This window comes from Eubalaena glacialis, chromosome 18 (genome assembly GCF_028564815.1).
Source record: "Eubalaena glacialis isolate mEubGla1 chromosome 18, mEubGla1.1.hap2.+ XY, whole genome shotgun sequence".
Classification (NCBI taxonomy): domain Eukaryota; kingdom Metazoa; phylum Chordata; class Mammalia; order Artiodactyla; family Balaenidae; genus Eubalaena; species Eubalaena glacialis.
The window spans coordinates 50792099-50815496 of record NC_083733.1 but is presented as its reverse complement, the minus strand read 5'-3'; the positions used below and the strand labels follow the sequence as shown (position 1 = coordinate 50815496).

Sequence of the window (23398 nt, the reverse complement as noted above, 5' to 3'; positions counted from 1 at the left end):
TAAAAAGTTTTCCCTTTTGGCCTTTTCCTTCTGAGTCACAAATTAAGCCAGTTGGAGAATATGCCTGGTCGGGGTCTTTGGTCAGGGCCCTGGCAGGGCAGGAGAAGCCACAGCAGTGAGATTTCAGCAGGGAGTGCATCTCTGGGAGGTGCAGACTTTCCTGGGCTGGATTCTGCTGAGCCAGGCTGCACACTGTCACCAGATGGTCCCTGACAACCCAGACTCATCCGGGCTGGCAGGACGGTTGAAGACCACAAAACCACGAGTGCACACCACCTCCTAAAATGCCCAGAACCGGTCTGAGGCCTCACTTGGCTGTCTTGTTCAAAGTAACCTCAGATAACTCACGTGCAGGGTTATTTGGTATCTCTGACTAACTTCACTGGATTTTCTATAAATCATCCCATCATTTGCACTTAGGAAGGGGTGGAATTTTTTTTTTTTAAGGAGTTTTATATATGAGGATTCACATGTCTTTCCACTTTTACAAGGAAAAGTCAGTTTACTTTACATGTTATTCAGTATTTTAAAATATAAAACCGATTCTTGCAAGTAAACTTGTCAGATTATTTTAAAGCATGTACCCCTATATAAGAATTCAACTCTGGCATTAAACATTATTACATATTTTAACACTGGGACAGAAAGGTCGAGAACAGTGCTGGACAGAGGTCTCTGAATCCCTACTCCTGGACAGAGGATCCAGTCATTGGCATCCAGGAGACTGATGTCCAAGAGAAAGCATATGACTTGGATTGAAAACCAGCCAGCTCCATCTCATTCACCAGCAATGCTTGCTGAGAGTCTTGTGTGTTTACACCATTCATGCATTTGAACTGAATGTTTTAATGTGGCATTCAGGGCCCTTCCCTTCCCATGCTGCCCCTCTCTGACCTGCTGTGTTTGGATTCTTATTATTTCTCAGAGCTCATTTTCACATCTAGTCAAAAAAAGTTTATTCTTGAGTTTTCTATGCTCACCAGGAACCTGTTCCCACCTCCCGACCCTTTGGCCCTGCTCTGGTCCTTGCCAAGGATGCCTCCCACACTCCCCACCCCAACCCCTTCCCTGTTGCTCCCTTCTCTATCTCGTCCTTACCTCTCCTGGCACTGTTCTGTTTTTGTTTTGTTTTATTATTATTATTTTTTAACTCTTCTTGCTTCCCAGTTAGGTGGTTAGTTCCTCCATCAAAGCCCATCTTGGGGGCAGGGGTGTTGGTGCTCTGCCAGCATCTTGTCTGAGGAGCAAGGAGGAGTGTCCCTTCCCAGCTTTAGTCTGACCTTGTCGCATCCTGTTTCTCATGTGGTTTTTATGTAAGGCATCTTTACTTTTGTGCTCCGCCATGTAGAACCAGCTGTGTCGGGAACCAGGAAGAATTTTGTTTGCTTGTGACTCTGTCCTAGCAAAATTATATTATCCAGTTGTTCTGGTAGAGACTCATAAAAGGATTATCTGGGTTCCAGTAATAATTGAATTCAACAATTCAAATACCTGAATGGTTGCAGAGCTGGGGCCTGTGAAGGGATTGATTATACGTAGCCATTTTCATGCTAGGCTTTTCTCCCTAAGAGGATCTGCAGGGAGCTCAGGGGCCTTCTTTAGGCAGTCCCCAGGATGGCCTGCAGCTAAGACGGCTCAGGCTGGACCAGGCCAAGAGAATTTGATGCTGAGCCTGTGTGGCTGTCATGGGGACTTTTCCTTTAGGAGAAATGAAGTGTGGAGTCTGTGCATCTGTGGCTCATGAAATAACCCCTAATCCAGGCATAATTATTTTACATGATGAATGTAGTGGTTAAAGGGATGGGTGTTAGAATAAATTCTGACAGCTGTCTAACCTGGAGTTGGCCAGCTGACCCTCAGTTTCTTCATCTGTGACGTGGGGCTAATGATACCTATGGTTATTGTGAGCATTAGTTATAGTTAATTATCTATAGTTATTGTGAACATTAAAATGGGATGAGGATGTATAGACGTCATCACAGTGCCTGACCAAGGATGCTCTCAAATGGTGGCTGTTTTTAACATTAGCTATAAGGAATAGAATTCATAATGCACTTATGCATACTGTTCTGGTGTTTTCCCAAAGAGGTGTTTGGGAATACTGTTACATAATGAGAAAGTAATTCAGTTTTTCACTCATATTTCATTCATCTGATTGTATCAAGGGTAAGTTTACTTGATGCTCTTTAATAGTTGCTAATTTTCTTCTTTTAATGAAGAGAAGAAGCCTCAGGCTCAAGTTCAGAACCTTTGGCAGGCAGTGGTATGTAGCCAGATTTTAAATAATGTCAATTGGATTTATAATGTTTAATTTTAAGATGATCTTAATGGGAAGTGATACTATTTTTCCATTTAAAGTAGTAATAAGGGTTCTTTTACAAATAAATTTTAAATGGGAGTAGGTGTTTAAAGGAAAATGTCAAACATTAACAATAGGGCCATTGTGTACAACTGTACAGGTTATTTATTGCACAGGTGTCCTGCCCAGGGGAGGAGAGGTGTTGGCAAACTAGGCTGATATATAGCCTATGAGTTGCTTACTAAGCCATGTGCCCTGGCACAGGACTGTACCTACTGGGAAGATGGGGTGCCTTTTTGTAATTCTCACAAAGGCACCATGTGGGCTAGCAGAAAGTGGCAGTACATTGGTGTGCAGTGTGGCAAAAATAGTGAAGGTAGCATGTAAATGGGAATCCTGCAAGACAGGTATTCATATTCTCCATTGTACAGACTGAGATGGAGGCTAAGAGAGGTGAAATGACATGGCTAAAACTCTGACTTCTTTTCTGTGCCCATTTTTCATATTCCTCTCTCACAGTTCAGTAAAACCACACTGATGTATGGTAAGGGGAACAGACCAGGGGCACTGGAGGCCCCATTCACAACAGGAGCAAATCTATACAGAATATATAAATAATGTCTAATAAAAGTTTTATATGATCTATGATCTTTAATGAAGAAAATTTAATTGGAGGACATAAAAGAGGATGAAGGTGGAAAGACATACCATGTTCATGGATGATAAGATTCATTATTATAAAGACGTTGACTCTCCAGTCCATAAATTTAGTACAGTTCCAATAAAAATCCCAATAGGAATTTTCATGGAATTGATAAGCTGACTCTAGTTCATGTGATATCATAAAGAATTAGGAATAACCAAGTAATTTTATACATAAGGGTATAAGAGCGTTCATTTTAGCATTGTTTTTAATTGTGAAAATGTGGAAGCAACTTAAGTATAGGATATTAGATAAATAAATTGTGTCATGTTCACTTAATACTGTACAGCAGAAGTTAGTGAATGAATGGGAGCTGTATGGATCAGCACGGCTAGAACTTGAAAACATAATGGTGATTGAAAAGCGTATGTTCCAAACTACTTATAGTGTGATACCATTTATGTAGATTTTGGAGCCCATAAAACAAGACTTTAGGACTTCTCTGGTGGTGCAGTGGTTAAGAATCCGCCTGCCAATGCAGGGGACACGGGTTCGAGCCCTGGTCCGGGAAGATCCCACATGCCGTGTGTGGAGCAACTAATCCCGTGCGCCACAACTACTTAGCCTGCGCTCTAGAGCCCGCAAGCCACAACTACTGAGCCTGCGTGCCACAACTACTGAAGCCCGCACACCTAGAGCCCGTGCTCTGCAACAAGAGAAGCCACCACAATGCGAAGCCCATGCACCGCAACAAAGAGTAGCTCCTGCTCACCACAACTAGAGAAAGCCTGTGCACAGCAACAAAGACCCAACACAGCCAAAAAATAAAAAATAAATAAATATTTTTAAAAACAAGATTTTATATTATTTATGAATACATGAGTTTAAAAAGGAGTACAAACATGAGCAAGAAGGATATAGAAACCACTTCAGGATAGTGGTTGCCTCTGAAAGGGGAGGAGAGAATGGGATGGGGAGGGGCACATGGGGGATCCAGTCTACTCTGATATACTTTATTTCTGAAAAGAAAATCTGAGGCAAATATGGCAAAGTGGTAAGATTCGGTAATTCTGGGTGGTAGGTTAGCATTATTACTCTACTTTTCTGTATGGTAAAAATATTTCATTAAAAACATATGCATATCTTTAAAATGTTATAATTTGGGTCATGTATGATGTTCTAAAAACAGCTATTTTTTACTTTTGCAGTGACTTGGAGTCAAGAAGATTTTCTGAACATAATTTATACATTTAACCTGTAAAAAAAGTCATCTTGGAATTGGTGGGTTATCTTTGATCTTTCCTGATGACGTGTTAGGTCTGTAGTGTAAAGTAATATGTGTCAGGGATACTTTTTAGAAATTGTTAGATCAGGACTTTTATGTGTTAGGTCATTCTGAAAGTGGTCATTTACTGCTTTTTCCTCTCTCGTCCCAGGAGACTCTTTTTGCCCCATCTGAAGTCCATATGGCTCTGTATGATGAGGACCTCCTGAAAAATCCCTTCTATCTGGCTCTTCAAAAGTGGCGTCCTGACTTGTGCAACAAGGTGGCCCAAACCCGTGGCATTGTAAGTGCATTGATCCCGAGTGTGGTCCTTCTCCACTAGGCTTGGACCAAGCAGTGCTGACAAGGCCACAAATATGGTAGACTTCAGTTAAGTTTAGAGGGAGTCAGGTACAGGCCTGCTAAGTGCACCAAGCCCTAGACCATGCTCGGTATGTGAACGAGCAGAGAGGGACCGCCCCAAGCTGCTTCCTCCAGGCAGCCTCCTGGGACTGCACCAGCCCAGGGTGTAATCCTTTCTCTGAACTCTCAGCCCCTGTTGTCACTGGTCTCACGGTATTCATCTCTGTTTCTCTTGTTTCCATGGGGATCAGGAGGGCTTCTTCAGGACAGAAATCATATTCCTCCTTGTCTGTGAGATGGGTGCTCACTCCCATAGGATATACACACACATGTATGTCGCCTTCAAAGGCATTTCCTAAAGAGAAAGAACCGAGAGAACTTTTGTAATAGAGGCCACAACCTCAGAAGCCTACAGGAGCAGCCAGGGAACAGGAGCAAGAGAAGAGAGAAACCATATTCTGCTGCCTGGAGGGAGGGCAGGCCCTGTGCTGCAGGTCTTTCTGGTTCCCAGATTGGTGAACTTGGCAGGCATCTTACTTACACACCGTGGGACACAGCGAGCTGGGCGCCTTTGTGCCACCCATCTGCCTTGGGCCCTCTTCTTTTCCTGCGTTGTCCTCTTTTCTTCTCCTACTTGTGTTCCTGCTTCTCTTGCCATGTGATACGATCTTAGGTGTGTCAGGCGGCTGAGGATTTGAACCAATGGAGAAATCAGTTAACTCGGGTTTCTCTGCAAGCTTGGAACTGGCTTTTCCCCATACCCAGTCCAACCCTCTGCCCTCAGAAACCTGATTTTTTTTTCAAGTCCCTTCTTGTTTTTATGATTGGTTTTGTGATTAATATCTTTTTCCCAGAATTCTTTTACTTTGGATTTTAGAAGTCATAAACTTCGTTATAAAAAAAAATTAGAGAATAGAGCTGTTTCCAAAGAAGAAAATAAAAATCTCATAAAGCTCACCAAAGGCATTCACTGTCATCCGTTCATTTCACAGTAGCTATTAAATGCTGCTGTATGCAAGGCACTATGTTTGATGTGGGGACTCAGCCAAAACTATGAATAGGCATCATGATCTTTACCCTCATGGAGCTGAAATTCTAGTGGGAGAGACGGTCACACTGTGGGTACATATTTACTAATTATGGTAAGTGTCGCAGAGAAAAAGTAGAGGATGCCAAGCCATCATGTTAACTGGGAGGGCCTGACCCAACTTGGGAAATACTTCCTTCCCATCTTTGTTCTATGATATTTAAAAAAAATATTGTCTAGATAAGAGTGTGTCATCATATGTAACTTTCTCTTTTTAAAATGCTGCACTGCAGACCCTGCTGTTCTTTCTCAGGAAGCCCTGGGGACCTGTCTGTCTTGCTCATCACTGTGTCGCCATCCCATAGCACGGTTCCTGTTGCCCAGTAGGTGCTTTTACAGCTGCAAGTAGTGAAAACTCAATTGAGTTCACTTTAGCAAAAAGAGAATTTTGAATCACTTTGGTCACCTTCCTTTCAGGTACACCGAGGAATGAGAGGTGCTTTTTTTTTTTTTTTGGAGCAGAAGGTTTATTGCAAGCCCACGCAAAGAGACAAGGTGGCTCATGCACTGAAAAGCCTCGAGCTCCCCGAAGGGTTTTGGCAAAGCATTTTTAAAGGCAGGGGGTGGGGGCGGGGGGGGGGGGTCGAATGGTATGTGATCAGCTTGTACACAGTTCTCTGATTGGCTGATGGTGAGGCAGCAGGGTGGTGTCACAGGGGTTATCAGTCCTTAGGCTCCAGGAGGCCTGGGCTATGTGCTCATGGTCCTCTAGTAGTTCTTCCATTTGCGGGGCGGCGTGGTTCACATCTGCAAAACAGCTCAGGAAATTTGCAGAGAGATGCTTCTTAAGCTGTGTCATCCTGCATTCCAGTGGTGCCCTAGGCCCCTTACTGCAGCCCCCACTGAGATCCATGAGGGGCTGCTTGGGGCCCACATTGGGCAGCACTAGATTTCGGGCCTTCCTTGGCCTCGTTCAGTGGACTCGAGAATCAGCAAGGCCAACGCCCCAGCACAGGTCAGCTGTGGGAAGGAGCTAGCTCTCGCCATCCTGCTCAGCCTGGCCAGGTGTTGGTGACTAGCTCCGGCCAACTGCTGGCCGTGTGATGGAGCCCCGGCTCATCCCTGTCTAATCTGTCCTAGTGCTCCTTCTGTGTCCGTTGGTTGAATGAAAAAGTAGAGTATCCCAGTGGCCTCTAGAAGAGCGCTCATCCTTTCTGCCACCGCTGAAGGACCCATGTGACCTCAGCAGGTGAATGCTGAATTTCCTTCCATGGGGCTTGGCCTTTGGGCCAAGTTCGGCGGCCCCTGAATCTTCCCTGGGGATTAGAGTCCTTTACTGGACTTTAAAAATGTGAAGTCACAACTTTTGAATGTGTGTACCCCCAGGGTTAACCGCCTTCCCCCTTCCCCCTGCAAGCCGAGCTTGGGCCTCGCCCTCACACGACAGCTGAGGGTGGAGGTTGGCTGGCCCCTCACCTGCCCCATCCCCTCCTCGGGTTTGGCCGCCTTTGATGGGACTGCCTCCATGTCCTCCACCATCCGCTCTCTGACTGATCCGCGGAGGCTCCTCTCCCAACGTCCCCCCATTCCAATCCCAGAGGCCTGTGACACCCACACACTGCTTCTCATGGTCACCTGTTCTTGTAACCATCCAGCTATTATGCACCGTGGCTTTTTCAGAGCCAGCTGGGCAGGCCTGCTGTACCCCTGGGTCTCTTGTTCATGGAGCTTTGGCAAAAGTTCTCTAGGTTTCCCTGGTGGATTGTGGGTGGGTCCATTTGCCTGTAGGAAAAACAAAAATGACAAAAGGGGATTAAATTTGGTCCTTTTATTGTGGCCCTCTAATTATGGGGTACTCAGGCTTCTGAGGGCTAGCCTGAGAACCCAGCAGCAGTGGCTTCCACGTTCCAGAGAACTGACTTTCCAGTAAATACCCATACAGCTCAGCTAAGGGTGCTGAGGTCCAAATTCCAGTTCTCAGGATTTGTTTAGTACAGATTCAGGTGACAGACATTGAACATCTAGGCACTGTGCTGGGTTTGCAGGGTCACACGGATGAATGGGGAACACAGCATGCCTTCAGGGAATCCCAGAAACAGGCCATTTGCAGCGCAGAGGGATGAGTATTAGGACAGAGGTGGTCATGGGCTCCTGGGGAGTGGCTGACCCAGCCTGGGGAGGAGTCAGGAGGGCACCCTGGGGTAATAAGACTAATGCTGCTTCTTGCTTTTATTCTTTCTTTTCTTTAATGACTATTACTTACTAAAAAAATTTTATAAATGGGCTATCATAAAAAATTTTATTGTTAAGCTCTGAACTGAGTAGGTCCCTAACTTATGGTCTGCTTGGTCACTGTAAAGTTTGTGTCCTCCACACCGGCTGTTAAAACTCCATGATCTCGGGACTTCCCTGGTGGCGCAGTGGTTAAGAATCCGCCTGCCAATGCAGGGGACATGGGTTCGAGCCCTGGTCTGGGAAAATCCCACATGCCGTGGAGCAACTAAGCCCATGCGCCACAACTACTGAGCCTGTGCTCTAGAGCCCGTGAGCCACAACTACTGAAGCTCGCGTGCCTAGAGCCCGTGCTCTGCAACAATAGAAGCCACCGCAATGAGAAGCCCACACACTGCAACGAAGAGTAGCCCCCGCTCGCTGCAACTAGAGGAAGCCTGCGCGCAACAACCAAGACCCAACGCAGACAAATAAAAAAACAAACAAACAAACAAAACCAACTCCATGACCTCTGTTCCAGAGGTAGTCTGAACCTCCATCTCACGAGAGCCCCCAGGCACCTGGCCCTGTCTCCGGAGGGCGGCTTCATAGCTGCTCCACCCCGCTCCTCCGTGGCTGGCTTCCTCACCCCGGTCTCAGCAGGATCCTGGTGGAGATGGATGGGGCCACAGAGAGCCAGCCCTGGCTTGTGCTTGCAATGAAATGCTCCGGGCAGCATTGTGGGCCTGAAAACTTTGGGGGAGTCCCTGAAATTGGAGGCCCCCAGTGCACTCAACAGATATTGATTGGCACCTACCGTATGGTGAGCAGTGTGCTTGGTGATGGGGATCCAGTGAAGCAGGAGCCGGTCATGCCTTATTCAAGCTAAGGAGGCGGAGAAGGTGTGGTAAACAGGCTCACAGAACGCAGTCACAGGTGTGGTGGGGACGGGTGGGGTGTCTCTGAAGCACCTCAGAAGTTGCTGGTCCCTCGGAGGCCCTTCCTCAGATGGGACTATGTGACTCTCATCCATTGAGCTGGAGTGGGGCAATCACTTGGCCTGCGTAAACATCCCCTAGGCCTGGTTCATGCTGTCCCCTGGCCTGGGGCCAACCCTCGGGTTTCCAAAATCTTCTTTCTGTGTTCACGGCTGCCTTGAGGCCACCTAGGAACCTTGAGGCCGTTTCTCAGTTCTGGCTCATACCTGAGGGCCTCCCGTTTCTTTCTTTAAGTTGCACTTTCGTTAACATTTAAAATTTTTATGTTTTTCTCCCCCATTTCTCATTCCACATCTGCTACCACCAAGCCCATTCCCACGTCAGGACCTTTGCACATGCTTTCTTCTGACAAAAATGTTCTTCCCTTAGATCTTTAGTTGGTGGTTCCTTCTCTTCATCCATTCCTTGCTCAAAAGCCACTTCCTCAGAGACCTCCCTAACCACTCTACCTGCGTTAGCGAACCCTTGCCCCACTCCAGTCATTCTCTGTCCTGATATTCTGCTTTATTTTCTGCATAGAACTAACTGATACATGGAATATGTGTTTTATTATTCAGAAATCTGTATCCTCCACTTAGAATGTAATGTCCATGAGGACAAAGCACTGTATCTCCAACAGTGCCCAGTGTCATGAATATTGAATGAAGAAAAAACAGAAAAACCAAACTCAAATTTTAATAATTAGTTGAATAAAGTTGGCTATCTGAAAATTAAAAAAAAAATTATTATGTTTAATTTCAAACATGTACAAGTGGAACAAATCATACAATGCACCCAACCCCCCCATCACTCAGCTTCCGCAGTGCCCGGCTCGGACGCCAGCACATCTCACTTCTATCCCTGCTGCCCTCTCCCCTTAGCCAGGGGATCATTTTGAAGCAGATTCCAGAAAATTATATAAGGTAATCATGTGATTTCATCTGTAAATATGTAGGAATGTAGTTTTAAATGATAAGGACTTAAAAAAAAATCACATACCATTATCACAGCTAAAAAATTCCTCAATAACTCCTTACTGTGGTCAAATGTCTAGTCACTGTGGAAATTTGCCAGATTGTCTCATAATTTTTTTTTGTTTGTTTTCCAGTTGGTTTGTTTAAATCAGAATCCAAAGGTGATCCACACATTATTCTGGATTGGTAGGCCTTTTTTAAAAAAATTGATGTATACTTGATTTACAGTATTATGTTAGTTTTAGGTGTATAGCAAAGTGATTGAGTTATATATATATATATATTTTCAGATTCTTTTCCATTATAGGTTATTACAAGATATTGAATGTAGTTCCCTGTGCTATACAGTAAATTTTTGTTGCTTGATATGCCTTTTAAATCTCTTTTCCTCCTAACTTTATTGAGCTAAACTTTGAGAAGAACAACTAAACTGTACCTACTCAGTGTGTAAAACTGGATCCATTTTGACATGTGTGTAGACTTGTGAAATCATCACCACAGTCTGTTTGTTTAACTATAAGCCCCACTTTCCTCGTTTTCCTTCTTTCCTTACAATTCAAGTATCAAGGTCATTCATCCTGTGGAGTTTCCTGCCTTCTGGCTTTTGCTGGTTGCAGCCCTGTGGTGGTGTTTACCATGGTCCTCTGGTCTCTGTATTTCCTGAACTTGGTAGTTAAGTCTAGCTCTGGGTCTGATTCAGTCTTGATTTTTTGCAGAGGGGCAAGCCCGCTTCATAGACAGTTGTGATCTTCCATCAACGAGGGCCTCCCTTTTCTGCTGTGAGCAATTGGCGTATCCCTCGTGGGGAGAGAAGCTCTTTCTGACCTGCCTGAGGAAGCTCCTAATGACAACTGCTCTTGAAGGCCCCAGAGTTTCATGGTGTCTTCACAGAGGAAACTCTAGCAGATGCTGGGCTGTGCTCCCTGCTCCCAGCACTGGCCTGCAGGAGGCCACAGGACGGGGCTGTGGTGAGGTGGGGGGCAGGAGTTTGAGTCCTGGCTCTGTCACTCACTGGCTGCGTGCCCCTGGACAAGTTGCTGCACTTCCTTGAGCCTCAGTTTCCTTGTCTGTACAGTGGGGATAGTGCAGAAGCTGCTTGCCTTGTGCCAGGATGCTTTAGGAGCTGGGGCTCTGAGGGACTTCACCACTTTGGTCGTCGTCTTCCAGGTGCACTTGAATCTGAGAGATTCCTCTTAAACGTTGAGTCCCTGGGCCAAGCACAGATCCACGTGTGGTTGCCAGGGCAGCTCCTTGCCTTTGCTGCGTTGAGCAAAGAAGCTGGCGCCCGGTCAGCATGGTGGCCACGGTGGGACCAAAATTCACATTTCAGGTTGAGCCTGCCCCAGAGACACAGTCTGGCACCTGAGACATCTCTGGTGCAGGTGGCAGCCTGCAATAGGAAACGGTATTTCTGTGGCTGGTAAAACAAACTGTGATCACAGTTCAGCTTAAAAAAGCATAGAAAGAAGACGGGAAGGAAACTGTCTTCATTGTGCTGCATTTCTCATTCAGGTGGTGGGATTCCGTGTGATTTTTTAGTTTCACTTTTCCGTACTTTCCGAACTATCGTTTCTTCATCTGGAATCATTCCTGAGCCTGCTGAGGACAGGGGGCCCCTGGGGTAGCTGCAGGGAGAGCCCAGCGGGGTGGGAGTGAGCCCTCCGGTCTGAGGCCCCGGGATGGAAGAGGCGTGTGCTGCCTCCCTCGGCTGGGTGTGGGCCTCAGCTTCCACAGTGACAGCAGATCAGCTGCTGCCCCTTTGGCCAGTGACCCAGAGGGTCTCTCTGCCAGCAGGTCCCCATGGCAGTTCCGTTGGAGCGTCTTTGGATGCCTCGTGTTCCGCTGAATTTGTAAATGACACGTCTCTTGAGTGTTCACCCTAATTTTTTTTTTTCCAGGTGTTAGTACCCTGCAAAGGAAGCCTGTCAGGCAGTGTTCAGTCTACTTGTCAGTTTGAGTCCTATATTTTGATCCCAGTGGAAGAACACTTTCAGACCTTAAATGGAAAGGTATTCTTTCGTTTCTTGTGGGTCATCCAGGGCCACTCACTCAGTGTTTGGGAGTGGGGGAGGGGAGAGGATCCTGCTTCTCACCCTTTCACGTCTGTGTTACATGATGGCTTTGATACCACAGCAGCCCAGCTACCTTTGAGGGCGGAGGAGCTGGCGGTGGGGAGCAGGGTCCTGGCTGCAGCCAGGAGGTGAGGCGGGGCCGGGCACCTCTCCCTCAGCCCACGGGGTCTTCTGCTGGGGAGTCGGGGAGTGGCTGGGACACCTCCCCAGAGAGGCCCTGTCAGAGCAAGCTGTTTATCCCCAGTGCCCTTGGGATCAGGGATGAATTTCTAATTTAAGAATTTTTTGTTTTGAAATCGTCTCAAACCTATAGAAAGTTTCAGTAAGGTATAGAGAACTCTCCCATACCTTTCTGCCCAGATTGGTCAACTGTTAGCATTTTGGCCACATCTGTTTTATTTCCTCACCCCTATCCCCATCTATCCATCTGTCTATCTCTCTATCTGTCTACACACACACATTATTACTTTTTCTGAACATTTTTCAGAAAGAGTAAGAGTTGCAGACACCATGTCCCTTTGCTTCAAAACAACGTGTATTTCCTATGTGATACAGCATAGTGATCACACAGAAAATTTAGCATTGATAGAATACGCTTCTCCAACATACTGTCCTTTTTTAATCTTTTTTGGTTTTTTTGGCCGCATCCCGGCATGTGGGATCTTAGTCCCTGACCAGGGATCGAACGCACACCCCCTGCATTGGAAGTGCAGAGTCTTAACCACTAGACCACCAGGGAAGTCCCAGCATACTGTCCTTCAACAAATTCTGCTAGTTGTAATATCCTATTATAGCAAAAAAGATCTATTTTTTTAGATCCAGGATCACATCTGGGATCATGCAGTGTATTCAGTGGTTAGTCTTTTTAGTTTCCTTCCATTTGGAACAGTTCCTCAGTCTGTGTCTTTCATGACATTGACATTTTTGTCTTGCTTTGTAGACTCTCTCTCAGTGTGGGTTTCTCTGATGTTTCCCATGATTAGATCGCAGTTATGCCTTTTCAGTAGGAACGCCTCGGAAGGGTGTTTTATCTCTCTCAGTGCATCGTGTCAGGAGGCACGTGACGTCAGTCTGTCTCATTGTTGATGTTAACTTTGGGGTAGGCATTCTCTTATTTTTTTTAAGCGGAAGCAGCTAGGTTCTGAGAGGGGGAGGTTCCATTCCTGGTCAGGACTGGCCGTGGTCCCCAGCCTACCCGCAGTCAGGAGTGGGGGCCCACACTGGTGTAGCCGGGGCCGTGGGCACTGGGGGGGTTGAGGAGGGATGGGTCCAGGGGGGTGGGTACCAGTACACCAGTCTGGGGTGAGGGGTGGTCTGCAGCCCTATGGCTCCCAAGCATGCTGCTATTTTCCTGCCAGGGGTCTGCTCACCACAGCTGCCCGTCAGTTTACTTGTTCTCTTCCCGGTACCCAAATCTACCAAGAGAACAGAGGCACTGGGCTCATCGTGGCTGGTCTTCCCGGGCACCTTGGCCACGGCCAGAGTGATGAGCCATGGAGGGGATGCAGCGCGCATCCTTCGGCGCTTCCGGGTTGCAGCATCGGGTCATTCTGATCTCTTATTCAGAGAGGAGAACCTTCTTACTTTTTCCTTTTGTGGAGGGTACAGTGCTTTTGGGTTGCAACATGTGAAAAGGATCAGGGTACTATGTAGCTGGAGTGACAGGGTGAACAAAGAGGGAAGAAAACATTTTAGCACCAAAAAGCAAGCTGGAAGTGTTGGTGCCCCCTGCAAACCCACACTGGAGCAGAGGCAGGCGGGTGGGGTGAAGTGCCGGATGGGAACCAGGCTGAGAGGGGTCGGCAGTCACACGGGCTGCTGGTGCAGTGACGGCTCTCTTGTTCCAGGATGTCTTTATCCAAGGAAACAGGATTAAACTAGGAGCTGGTTTCGCCTGTCTTCTCTCAGTGCCCATTCTCTTTGAAGAAACTTTCTACAATGAAAAAGAAGAAAGTTTCAGCATACTGTGCATAGCCCATCCTTTGGAAAAGAGAGAGAGTTCAGGTATTCTGGGAGAAAACCCCTTTCTCCTGATTCGGAGAAACGTGCTTGTTGAACTTCCTCCTGACGCAGCTGTTGTAAACATCCTATAAAATATTCAAGAGCCCGCTAGAAACCTGCATAACTGTTTACAATAATTCCCCCTAAAACTCAATCAGAAAGTCATCTCGAGCCAAGGTGATGTGGATTAGGCTGCTGTGTGTGGTTGTACATGTTGGATGTTACACACATAGACCTTAGTGGGAATGTCGCCCCCTGGAGTTGTGCAAAGTGGCAGCCCTGGCTTTGTCTCTGGGCCTCGGCTTTAGGGCTACCTCTTACAGCATTATTACCCACCCAGCCCCACTGCTGTGCCTCTTTGAGATCTCATTATTTTTAACATAATAATTCTTTGGTACCCCACGAAGTTGAGATAACAATTAATGTGCCAAACACTCCTATCCGAGGCTCTTATTGTCAGGAATCAGGCCTTCCTCACCACAGCCTCACAGGTCATGCCTAGGGTCCCAGATAATTCAGGTTTGGTCCCAGGAAAGGGCTTCAAGAGGACCAGGCTCTCTGGACCCCCAACTGGGCTGCTCTTGGGCGATATCTTGAAATAAGGTCATCCCTCTCCTCCTGTGGAAGATGGAGCCTCAGATCCTGGAGGAGCAGGGCAAAGGGTTGTGGGACTTGCTCTGTTAGGAAACAGTGAAGCCTTCAGCCAGCCTGACCCTCTGTCTTTTTTTCAGAAGAGCCTTCAACACCCTCAGATCCCTTTTCCCTGAAAACCATCGAAGATGTGAGAGAGTTTTTGGGAAGACATGCAGAGAGATTCGACAAGAACATTGCCTCTTTCCAGCGAACATTCAGAGAGTGTGAAAGAAAGAGCCTCCGTCATCACATAGTCAGTAGCCGTGTCTTGCTTTGCTAGGCGTGCCTTGTCTCAGGCCAGTTCAGAGCACCACGATCCCTCTTGGTTCACTCTGTAACTTTGCTGCCTCCATCGTTGGAAGTTTTGTTTAAATGTTTCTTTTTACCTATAAAAGTAGTACAGACCACTGTAGAAAACTTGAAAATCACAGAGAAGTATAAAAATGAATATTGTTATCATCTATGTTAACCCTAAGGGGGATTTTTTTCCTACTTTTAACGCATATACCTAAAAAAAGTTGAAAAACAAATCACACCCTTGATTTGATAAGCTTGCTTTAGGATTTAGAGCTTGTCACCCAGGAAATCCATTTTGTGAAATGTTCTCTTTGCCCCAGGACACGTTACACGTCCTGGGTTTTGTGTCGTGGCCTCGGATCACGAGGGTGACCTCTCTCTCTGCTCTGTGTTGCACAGGACTCCGTGAATGCTCTCTACACCAGATGCCTCCAGCAGCTGCTGAGGGACTCCCACCTGGTAAGCAGCACGACGTTCAAAAGAGAGACTTGTCAGAGAGAGAGAGACAAATAGCATATATCACTTATGTGTGGAATCTAAAATATGCCACAAGTGAACCTATCTACGATACAGAAACAGACTCACGGACATAGAGAACAGACTGGTGGTTGCCGAGGAGGAGAGGGTTGGAGGAGGGATGGAGTGGAAGTTTGGGGTTAGCAGATGTAAACTATTATATATAGGATGGACAAACCACAAGGTCCTACTGTGTAGCACAGGGAACTATATTCAGCATCCTGTGATAAACCATAATGGAAAAGAATATAAAAAAAAGAAGGTATATATATGTATAACCGAATCATTGTGCTGTGCAGCAGAAATTAACACAACGTTGTGAATCAACTAAATCAAAAAAAAAAAAAAAAAGAGAGAGAGACTTACAGTTTGCCCACATGCTAGTGCATGCTCTGTAACTGTACTCGTCTTGTCCTCCAGAAAGTGCTCGCCAAGCAGGAGGCCCAGATGAACCTGATGAAGCAGGCTGTAGAGGTAAGGGGCCAGGGCAGCGAGGGGAGAGAAGACGGCAGTGCCGGGGGCTCCTTTGTTGCCCACCCCCCACTCACATGCCTTGAACTGGGTCCCGTTGATTTCACAGATGTATGTCCAGCACGATATTTACGACCTGATCTTTAAATATGTGGGGACCATGGAAGCAAGCGAGGTAGGTTCTCCATCATCATCATCCAGGACGGAAGCCCTGTTCTAAGCCTTTTAAGACATTTGAACCTTCATTAAAATCTCTTGTTAGGATGCTGCCTTTAACAAAATCACAAGGAGCCTTCAAGATCTTCAGCAGAAGGATATTGGTGTGAAACCTGAGTTCAGGTAAGGGTTTGCGCTGCTGTGGCCGTGTCCTCAGGGGCTGGGGCACCGTTCGCCATCCCCCCCCCACCCCCAAAGCAGCAGTGGCGGCACTGATTTGACATGGTTCAGACTGTGGAGCAGGGTAGTTATTTGTGACCAAAGATAAAGGGGCTGAAGTTGGCAGATGACTGTTTCGGAGCTGGCATGCTCCTGCACCTGTCTGCCAGCATCCGGTGAGTGGGAGCCAGAAGGGGTGGGGTCGTACACAGCTGGTCTCTGGGCAGGCACGCAGCTCACCCAGGTGGGCCCTGCACACAGATGTCTCTCCTCACCTGCCACTCTGAGGGACCCCTGCCTTAGGGGCATCTCCTTTTGGATTAAGTTTCATTTTATTACAAAAATGTCTAGGGACTTCCTTGGTGGTCCAGCAGTTAAGACGTCGTGCTTCCCTGCAGGGGGCACGGGTTCGATCCCTGGTTGGGGAACTAAGATCCCGCATACCGCGCAGCTCAGCCAAAAAGTAAAAAAAAAAAAAAAAAAAAAAAAAAAAAAAAAATCTAAACTGCTTATGTCTAAACTCCCCCCCGCCCATTGGCCTACTTCAGTCTGGGGCTAAGCATTGCTGATTTTTTTTTCCTAATTTTCTGGTGCAGCTACATCACCTGGCAGCTTGATTGGCACCTTGAAAGCTGCTGGATTTTGCCAGTGACCCGAGTCAGATTACTTCTGAGTTTCTATTTTTGTTTGTCTTTACTTACGGTTTGCTGTAAGAAATGTGAATCTGAGGTATGGGATTAGATCCAAGAAGGAGGGCCCTCCCACCGTGGTCTTATGTGGTCACTTTCCAAACTATTTTGCAGCTTCAACATACCTCGTGCCAAGAGGGAGCTGGCTCAGCTGAACAGGTGCACGTCCCCGCAGCAGAAGCTGGCTTGTTTGCGGAAGGTGGTGCAGCTGATCACCCAGTCTCCCAGCCAGAGAGGTGTGTGCTCGGGGAAGGGGCTGGCAGTGGGGTGGCTGCATACGTCCAGATGCAAACATCTGTTGAGAAGCAGTGCCGTCTTAAAGGGTCATAGAGATGGGTTGTTGTGCAGCAGAGCATTTCCGTGTGAGTGCCCCGGAGTCTGATCTGAGGAGTGGGTGCCTAGTAATGGGGGTCGGGGTGGGGGATAGGTGGGGCATCTTTAGGGTGAGAAAATGCTGGCGGAGAAGCAGCGGCCTCAAAAACGAGCCAAACTGGTGATGGAAACATGGGGGTTCAACTGTTAAGTTGTTCTTTCTAATTTTGTATACATTTAAAATTTTCCATTATAAAAAGTAAAAACAAAATAAGAAAAAAGTAATGAGAAGGCAGATATGTGTGGGCAGATAGGGGGTGATCTTCGAAGCGTTATTATCAATGAATGAAATGAACAGGAGTGTGTACGGTACCCTTCCAGCAGCATTGCGGAAAGGGGGCGACTCTGTATCCATATATACAATGGGGAGATCATAGACTGTCTGTGGACAGGTACGGGGGAAGCAACAGCAGTGGCCTCTGGGAAAGAAGTCTGGGTGGCAGGGATGGGAGAGATGTGCACGGTTTGCTCTTTGTACTGTTTGAAATTTTAAATGTGTGAATGGATTACTTAAAATTTTAATGAAAAAAATAGAGTCAAGCTGCAAATCAGCATTAGACTCTGAGGTGTATAAAACAGAAATGATCCCAGGAGGAAAGAGGCTTTTGGCAGTGGCTCTGGCACACCTTCAAGTTGTATCCACCATTGCCGACGTCCTCGGGCTCTTTATCTGTCCCGGGAGGCAGCAAGGGGTGGTCTGCTTGCAGTTTGCTTCTTCTGCACATGTTCTGAGGATGCTAAGCATTCATTTTCCCCTGGAGTCTGACATCTGTTCAGGACACTAGAAAGGAAATTGTGCGATTGAATTTCTCCCTGATGTGTCATCTTCCTGGATTGTGGTTTTGTGGGTTGGATGGTGGTGGGGAGTTGATAACACTTGTCTGTCCATTTGAGTCCCAGGATGGCTTTCAACATGTGTTTCTCCCTTGCAGTTAACTTGGAGACCGTGTGTGCTGATGATCTGCTATCAGTCCTGTTGTATTTGCTTGTGAAAACAGAGATCCCTAATTGGTAATATTTTTTGTTAAAATGCTTTTTCAAAAGGGTAGCACTGTACTGGGGTGGTTTTAGTGTCACTCTAGGAAACTGAGTGCCCCTTATGAGCCAGGTACTGCCCTGCCTTCGTCCTGCAAGGGGTGGCTGTCCTTCCATGTACAGATGGGGAAACTGAGGCCCAGCGAGCTTACGTTTCTCATTCTGGAGCATGTGGCTAGTCAGTGGCTGAGCGGGAAGCAGACTCCAATTCTGTCTGGCGCCAAAGCCCATCCTTTTCCCACAGAAATGCAACTTCCCTTTATAATAACCAGCTTTCTAAAAACTAGCCCATTCCAGGAAAGTCGCAAGTAGCTTTACTTATTTTCCTAATTGTGCTCCCTCTAAATAAAGATCCAGGGAGAAGCAGCCCTAGCTCCCAGGAGCTAACCGACTTGATGATGGAGCCAATAGCATTGTTTCTGCCAAAGTGTTAATTGGGTATACAACAATAAAACTTTTTTCTTCCTTTTATTAGGATGGCAAATTTGAGTTATATCAAAAACTTCAGATTTAGCAGCTCAGCAAAAGATGAACTGGGATACTGCCTGACCTCAGTTGAGGCTGCAATTGAGTATATTCGGCAGGGAAGCCTCTCCGTTAAGCCACCGGTGAGACCTCCCTCCTTTTCTGCCCTTTCTTTGTGGGTGTCACGGCGTGCGTGATGGGGTTCTCAGGGTGGTGTGGGGGAGGGGCAGTCAGAGATGCTCTCCCGAGAGAATGGGGCCTCAGCCCAGTGAGTGAACACTAGCACCCGGTAGGTTGTGAAAGTTTGTGCGTTATCTTGGCTTTCACATTGTTGGTCTGCTTCATTAATCCTTGTCATCCTCAAAAGCACACGGGCAGAAGGGGAAGCTAGAAGCGGTGAATTGGGGTATCCTGATCACGATGGGCAAGAGATGAGATTACTAACGTCTGCAGTTTTCAGGACTCAGTGGCCCTATTATTATTTTCTTGGTTGGTTGGTGAGCTTTGGCTAGTGGAGGCGATTATGTTCCCAAGAGAACTGTGAGACTCTTGAACCAAGATTGCACTGCTGGCTTATTTCACTGCATACCAACCAGCAAAACGTGACAGTACTCACAGAAATTGCAAAGTTGAAATCAGTCGAATGAAGAGATTTCTGTATTAAAAACCAAGAGTCCTGGGACTTCCCTGGTGGCCCAGTGGTTCAGAATCCACCTGCCAGCGCAGGGGACACGGGTTCAAGATCTGGTCCAGGAAGATCCCACATGCTGCGGAGCAACTAAGCCCGTGCGCCACAACTACTGAGCCTACACTCTAGAGCCTGCGAGCCACAACTCCTGAGCCCACATGCTGCAACTACTGAAGCCCGCGCGCCTAGAGCCCGTGCTCCGCAACAAGAGAAGCCACTGCCCCGCAACGAAGAGTAGCCCCCGCTCGCCACAATTAGAGAAAGCCCGCATGCAGCAACAAAGACCCAACGCAGCCAAAAATCCCCCCAAAAAACAAAAAAAAAACATCAAGAGTCCTGAGGATGGAACATTCACTTGATCTTAATTTTCCCCTCATGTTAGAAGCTCCCAGAGTAATACGTTGAAACACGTGGAAAAGAACATAGGCCTGTTCAGACAGGAGCACTCGGGTACAAACAGTCCCCTGAGTTCATTCATCGTTAACATGTTTATGTATTTTCTAGTCTTTTTTCCTTGCCATGTATCCTTTACATAATTGAAATTGTATTGTAGATAGCCTTGTATACTTCTTCCCCCAAATGAATAGTTCTATTTTTTTCTGATTAGAAAACTATTTGCTTATAAATAATATGTGAAATATAAAAAGTAGCAGTGAAGACAACAAAAGCCTCCCATAAACACACTAGTTGGGGATGACTTATTAACATTTTGGTATATATATGTCTTTTTTTCTGCACTTATACAATTATATTTTTAAGCAGAATTTGAGCTTATGCTGCACTTGCTGGCACGTAGCCCGACAGTATCATGGTGCTTGCTGAAGAATGAAGTTCTGCTCTGATTTGATTGCCCACACACATACACAGGTGAAATTAGAGGCTGTGCATCTCATCTCAGATGTGGCTGGCTGTGACTCTCGTGAAAAGTTGTTTCTAATTTAGGGGGAAATCATTAACATTCTAGAACGCACACGTGTGTGTGCACAGGCGCCTCTGCATACACACAGGTCTGCAGAGTCAGAAATGCCACTCGGGGCTTCCCTGGTGGTGCAGTGGTTAAGAATCCACCTGCCAAGGCAGGGGACACGGGTTCGAGCCCTGGTCCGGGAAGATCCCACATGCCGCGGAGCAGCTAAGCCCGTGTGCCACAACTACTGAGCCTGCGCTCTAGAGCCCACGAGCCACAACTACTGAGCCTTGCGTGCATGCCGCAACTACTGAAGCCGGCACGCCTAGAGCCCGTGCTCCACAACAAGAGAAGCCACAGCAATGAGAAGCCTGTGCACCGCAACGAAGAGTGGCCCCCGCAACTAGAGAAAGCCCGCGCCTAACAACAAAGACCCAGTGCAGCCAAAAATAAAATAATAAATAGATAAATAAATTTATAAAAAAAAAAAAAGAAATGCCGCTCACTTCCAGAGTTGGGCAGCAAGATTTCTTAGTTTGAATTGTCTTCTGTGAGGTTCTAGGAACACATGTTGTTCCCGTGGTGCCTGCGGAGGTTTTCCATCATGGCCCTGCCCTTCTGGTTCTTTCCTTCTGATGGGTCTCCCCTCCTGGACCCACTACCCTGCAGAGGACTTGCCTGATGCTCCTTGCTGGGGCCAGGGGTGCCCCTTGTCACCTGGAGGGAGGTGCCCACCTCTTGAAGGTGCTCCCGTCCCCCCTTGCTGCACCCATCCTGTACCACAACCATCCTGCTTTCTTACTTTCCGTGGCATGTAGGCAGGAAGTCCAATGCTTGAAGGCCTTTGGCCAGAGAGTAGAGAGGTAGTTGACCAAACTCTAACAGGCAGCTTCTCACACACACTTTTCCTTCAGAAAATATTCCAAGTGGGCTTGTGGGAGTGTTTGAGGGGCGGCCCCTCTTGTGCTGGTGTTGGTTTGCGTGCAGCCCTTGGGCAAGTCTGTTTGTCTCTCTGAGCCTCTGTCCCTCCTGTCTACACTGGGGATCGTGTTGTGTATTTCACCCCTGCCAGGTGGTTGCGAGGATCAAATGGCATATTTGAAAGTGCCTTTTCGAAGTGTGAAGTGATACTGACGCCCTTCCTTGATCTTGCAACACCTGCATCTGGATGTCTCTGTTTCCTGGCTCTCTGGTGCATCCTGCGTGGATAGCCCCAAGGATGGCCATGAGCTTGGGTGGGCAAGGGGGGGACGCAGCCCAGTGCGCCCCTCTTGTCTGGGCTGTCAGACCCTGGTCCTGCCCTCCCGGATTGGAGGGTGGTTGGTCCCCCTGGACTTAAGACAAGGTTGCATCATCCTATCGGCTGGCCATGGAGCCCGAGCCTTGGGTCTTGAGTGGGTCAGACCTGAGAGATGTCCTTTTACCTTTATGGACAGAGCAGGTGTTGTGGCTTCCTTGTCTTTTGTGATGCCAGCGTTGGGATTCCATCTGTGGCATTGCCTGTGCCTTAGTGCAGTTCCATCTAGGAAAGTGCGAGGCCACGGCTGCTTGTTGGTATTGATAGAATTTCCTGGGGAAAGAGCCCAAGTGTATCTCCACACAGCAGGTGAGGTTTCTGAAAAGCATTAAAGACTAAGTGTTAGGAAATCAAATAATGTTTTACTATTGACTCTTTATATACTATAATGTAGTTTCACAGAAATTTTCTCCCCAAGACATGATCATACTTGAGATGACCGTAAACATTCTTTAAGCATGTTCATTAATGAAGACTTGAGCTTTTTTGAAAATAACCATTACTGGGATGACTCTAGATTTACCTTTGTGGACAGAAAAAAATGGAGGAGAACCTTGAAAGGCTCTCCACCCTTCTCTGCTCCAGCTTTGCAGGTCTTTTTCACATTACTGGGCTTCCAATAAATAGTATTTACCCTTTTCCCGAATTGGTCTTAGCTGATATGCTATCTCTTCTGGTTACTCATTCTTCCCTGACCAGTCAGTCCTGGAAGACCTGCCTCTTTTCATCAGTGCCCTTCAAACAGTCACCTAAGTGGAGGAAAGAGCCCCAAATTTACCTGAACAATAAGCTCAGCTGTAAATCCCTGAATAAAACAGGTTGATCGAGCCTTACACAGCATACACCGACTGGGAGCAAAGGTGGCTCTACGTCTGAGGGTTGGTGTTTGTTTGCCAAGACGCCCCCGTGAGGGCGGCTGGCGTGAGGGGCCCTGCTTGGCAGTGGGCCCCAGAAGTGCTGACAGCTCTCTCTTTAACTGGACCTCTTCATCAGAACCTAGGGGGCCACAGAGAGAAATGTTCCCATGATTTTCTCAGGGTTTGGTGAGTTCTTCTGGCAGCAGCTGGCTGGAAACAATTCCGTCTGTCTCCCACCAAGATTCTTTTCAAGGAAGTTAATTTGTTACCAATTTAGTCACAGGTGCTCAAGTGAGCATTGACGTGTCTCACTAGAAATGATTTCATAGAGAAAGGATACATTTTTAGATTTCTATATCTAGGTAAAAATTACCTGCACTATGAAGACCTGAGTTTATTCATTGGGGTGGACCCCATATCTTATTGGACTTTGGGCCAGTGGCCGTGTTGTCTGATGTCTTAGTAAGTATGTTAAAAAAGCAGGACCCTTCTCTCTCTTGCTGGTTCACGCTGGGAAGGGTAGACCAGCCTGTCACATGGTTCCTCTGTCTGTGGGCCCAGGTAACATGCAGCAGACAGGGCTCTGCAGGCATTAGGACAGATGTTCTGAGAGGAGGGGGAGGCCGGGACAATCCAGGTTTCCACGTGGGGGATGGTGCTGTGTGCATGCCACATTTCACACTGAGAGATGCCACATTCCACATATACACACACACACACACACACACACACACACACACGCACACACACACACACGGAGCCATCATGCTGCCCCCTCCCAGATTCCTGCGGGGAAGCTGTCATCAGAGCCCCACTTCCTGGAGAGGCAGACGGGGAGCCCCTCTCCCAGCCTGATGAGGGTCTGTTGTGCAGCTCCCTGGGGCGGGGAGAGGCACTGCCGGTCCTGTTTTGTGGGAAACAGCAGGGATCGTTCCTGGGTCCTCTGTTTTCAAGGATCTGCACTG

The 23398-nt window shown here is 47.2% G+C and overlaps 1 protein-coding gene across 9 annotated transcripts in view; it reads left to right on the top strand.

Moving 5' to 3' along the window:
* The window catches only part of ANKRD27 (ankyrin repeat domain 27), a 59381-nt gene that overhangs the window by 2595 nt on the left and 33388 nt on the right, over positions 1-23398 (top strand). For 5 of the 9 annotated variants that reach the window (XM_061173263.1, XM_061173267.1, XM_061173264.1 and 2 more), the window contains 11 exons: positions 4379-4510; positions 11657-11767; positions 13678-13834; positions 14563-14717; positions 15161-15220; positions 15698-15751; positions 15858-15923; positions 16011-16087; positions 16927-17048; positions 18117-18195; positions 18695-18827. In XM_061173263.1, coding sequence (XP_061029246.1) covers positions 4409-4510; positions 11657-11767; positions 13678-13834; positions 14563-14717; positions 15161-15220; positions 15698-15751; positions 15858-15923; positions 16011-16087; positions 16927-17048; positions 18117-18195; positions 18695-18827 — 1116 coding nt within the window. In that variant the 5' untranslated portion in view covers positions 4379-4408. Of the gene's footprint in view, positions 1-4150; positions 4224-4378; positions 4511-11656; positions 11768-13677; positions 13835-14562; positions 14718-15160; positions 15221-15697; positions 15752-15857; positions 15924-16010; positions 16088-16926; positions 17049-18116; positions 18196-18694; positions 18828-23398 lie in introns of all 9 variants that reach the window. The other 4 variants (XM_061173265.1, XM_061173262.1, XM_061173261.1 and 1 more) reach the window with 1 other exon arrangement.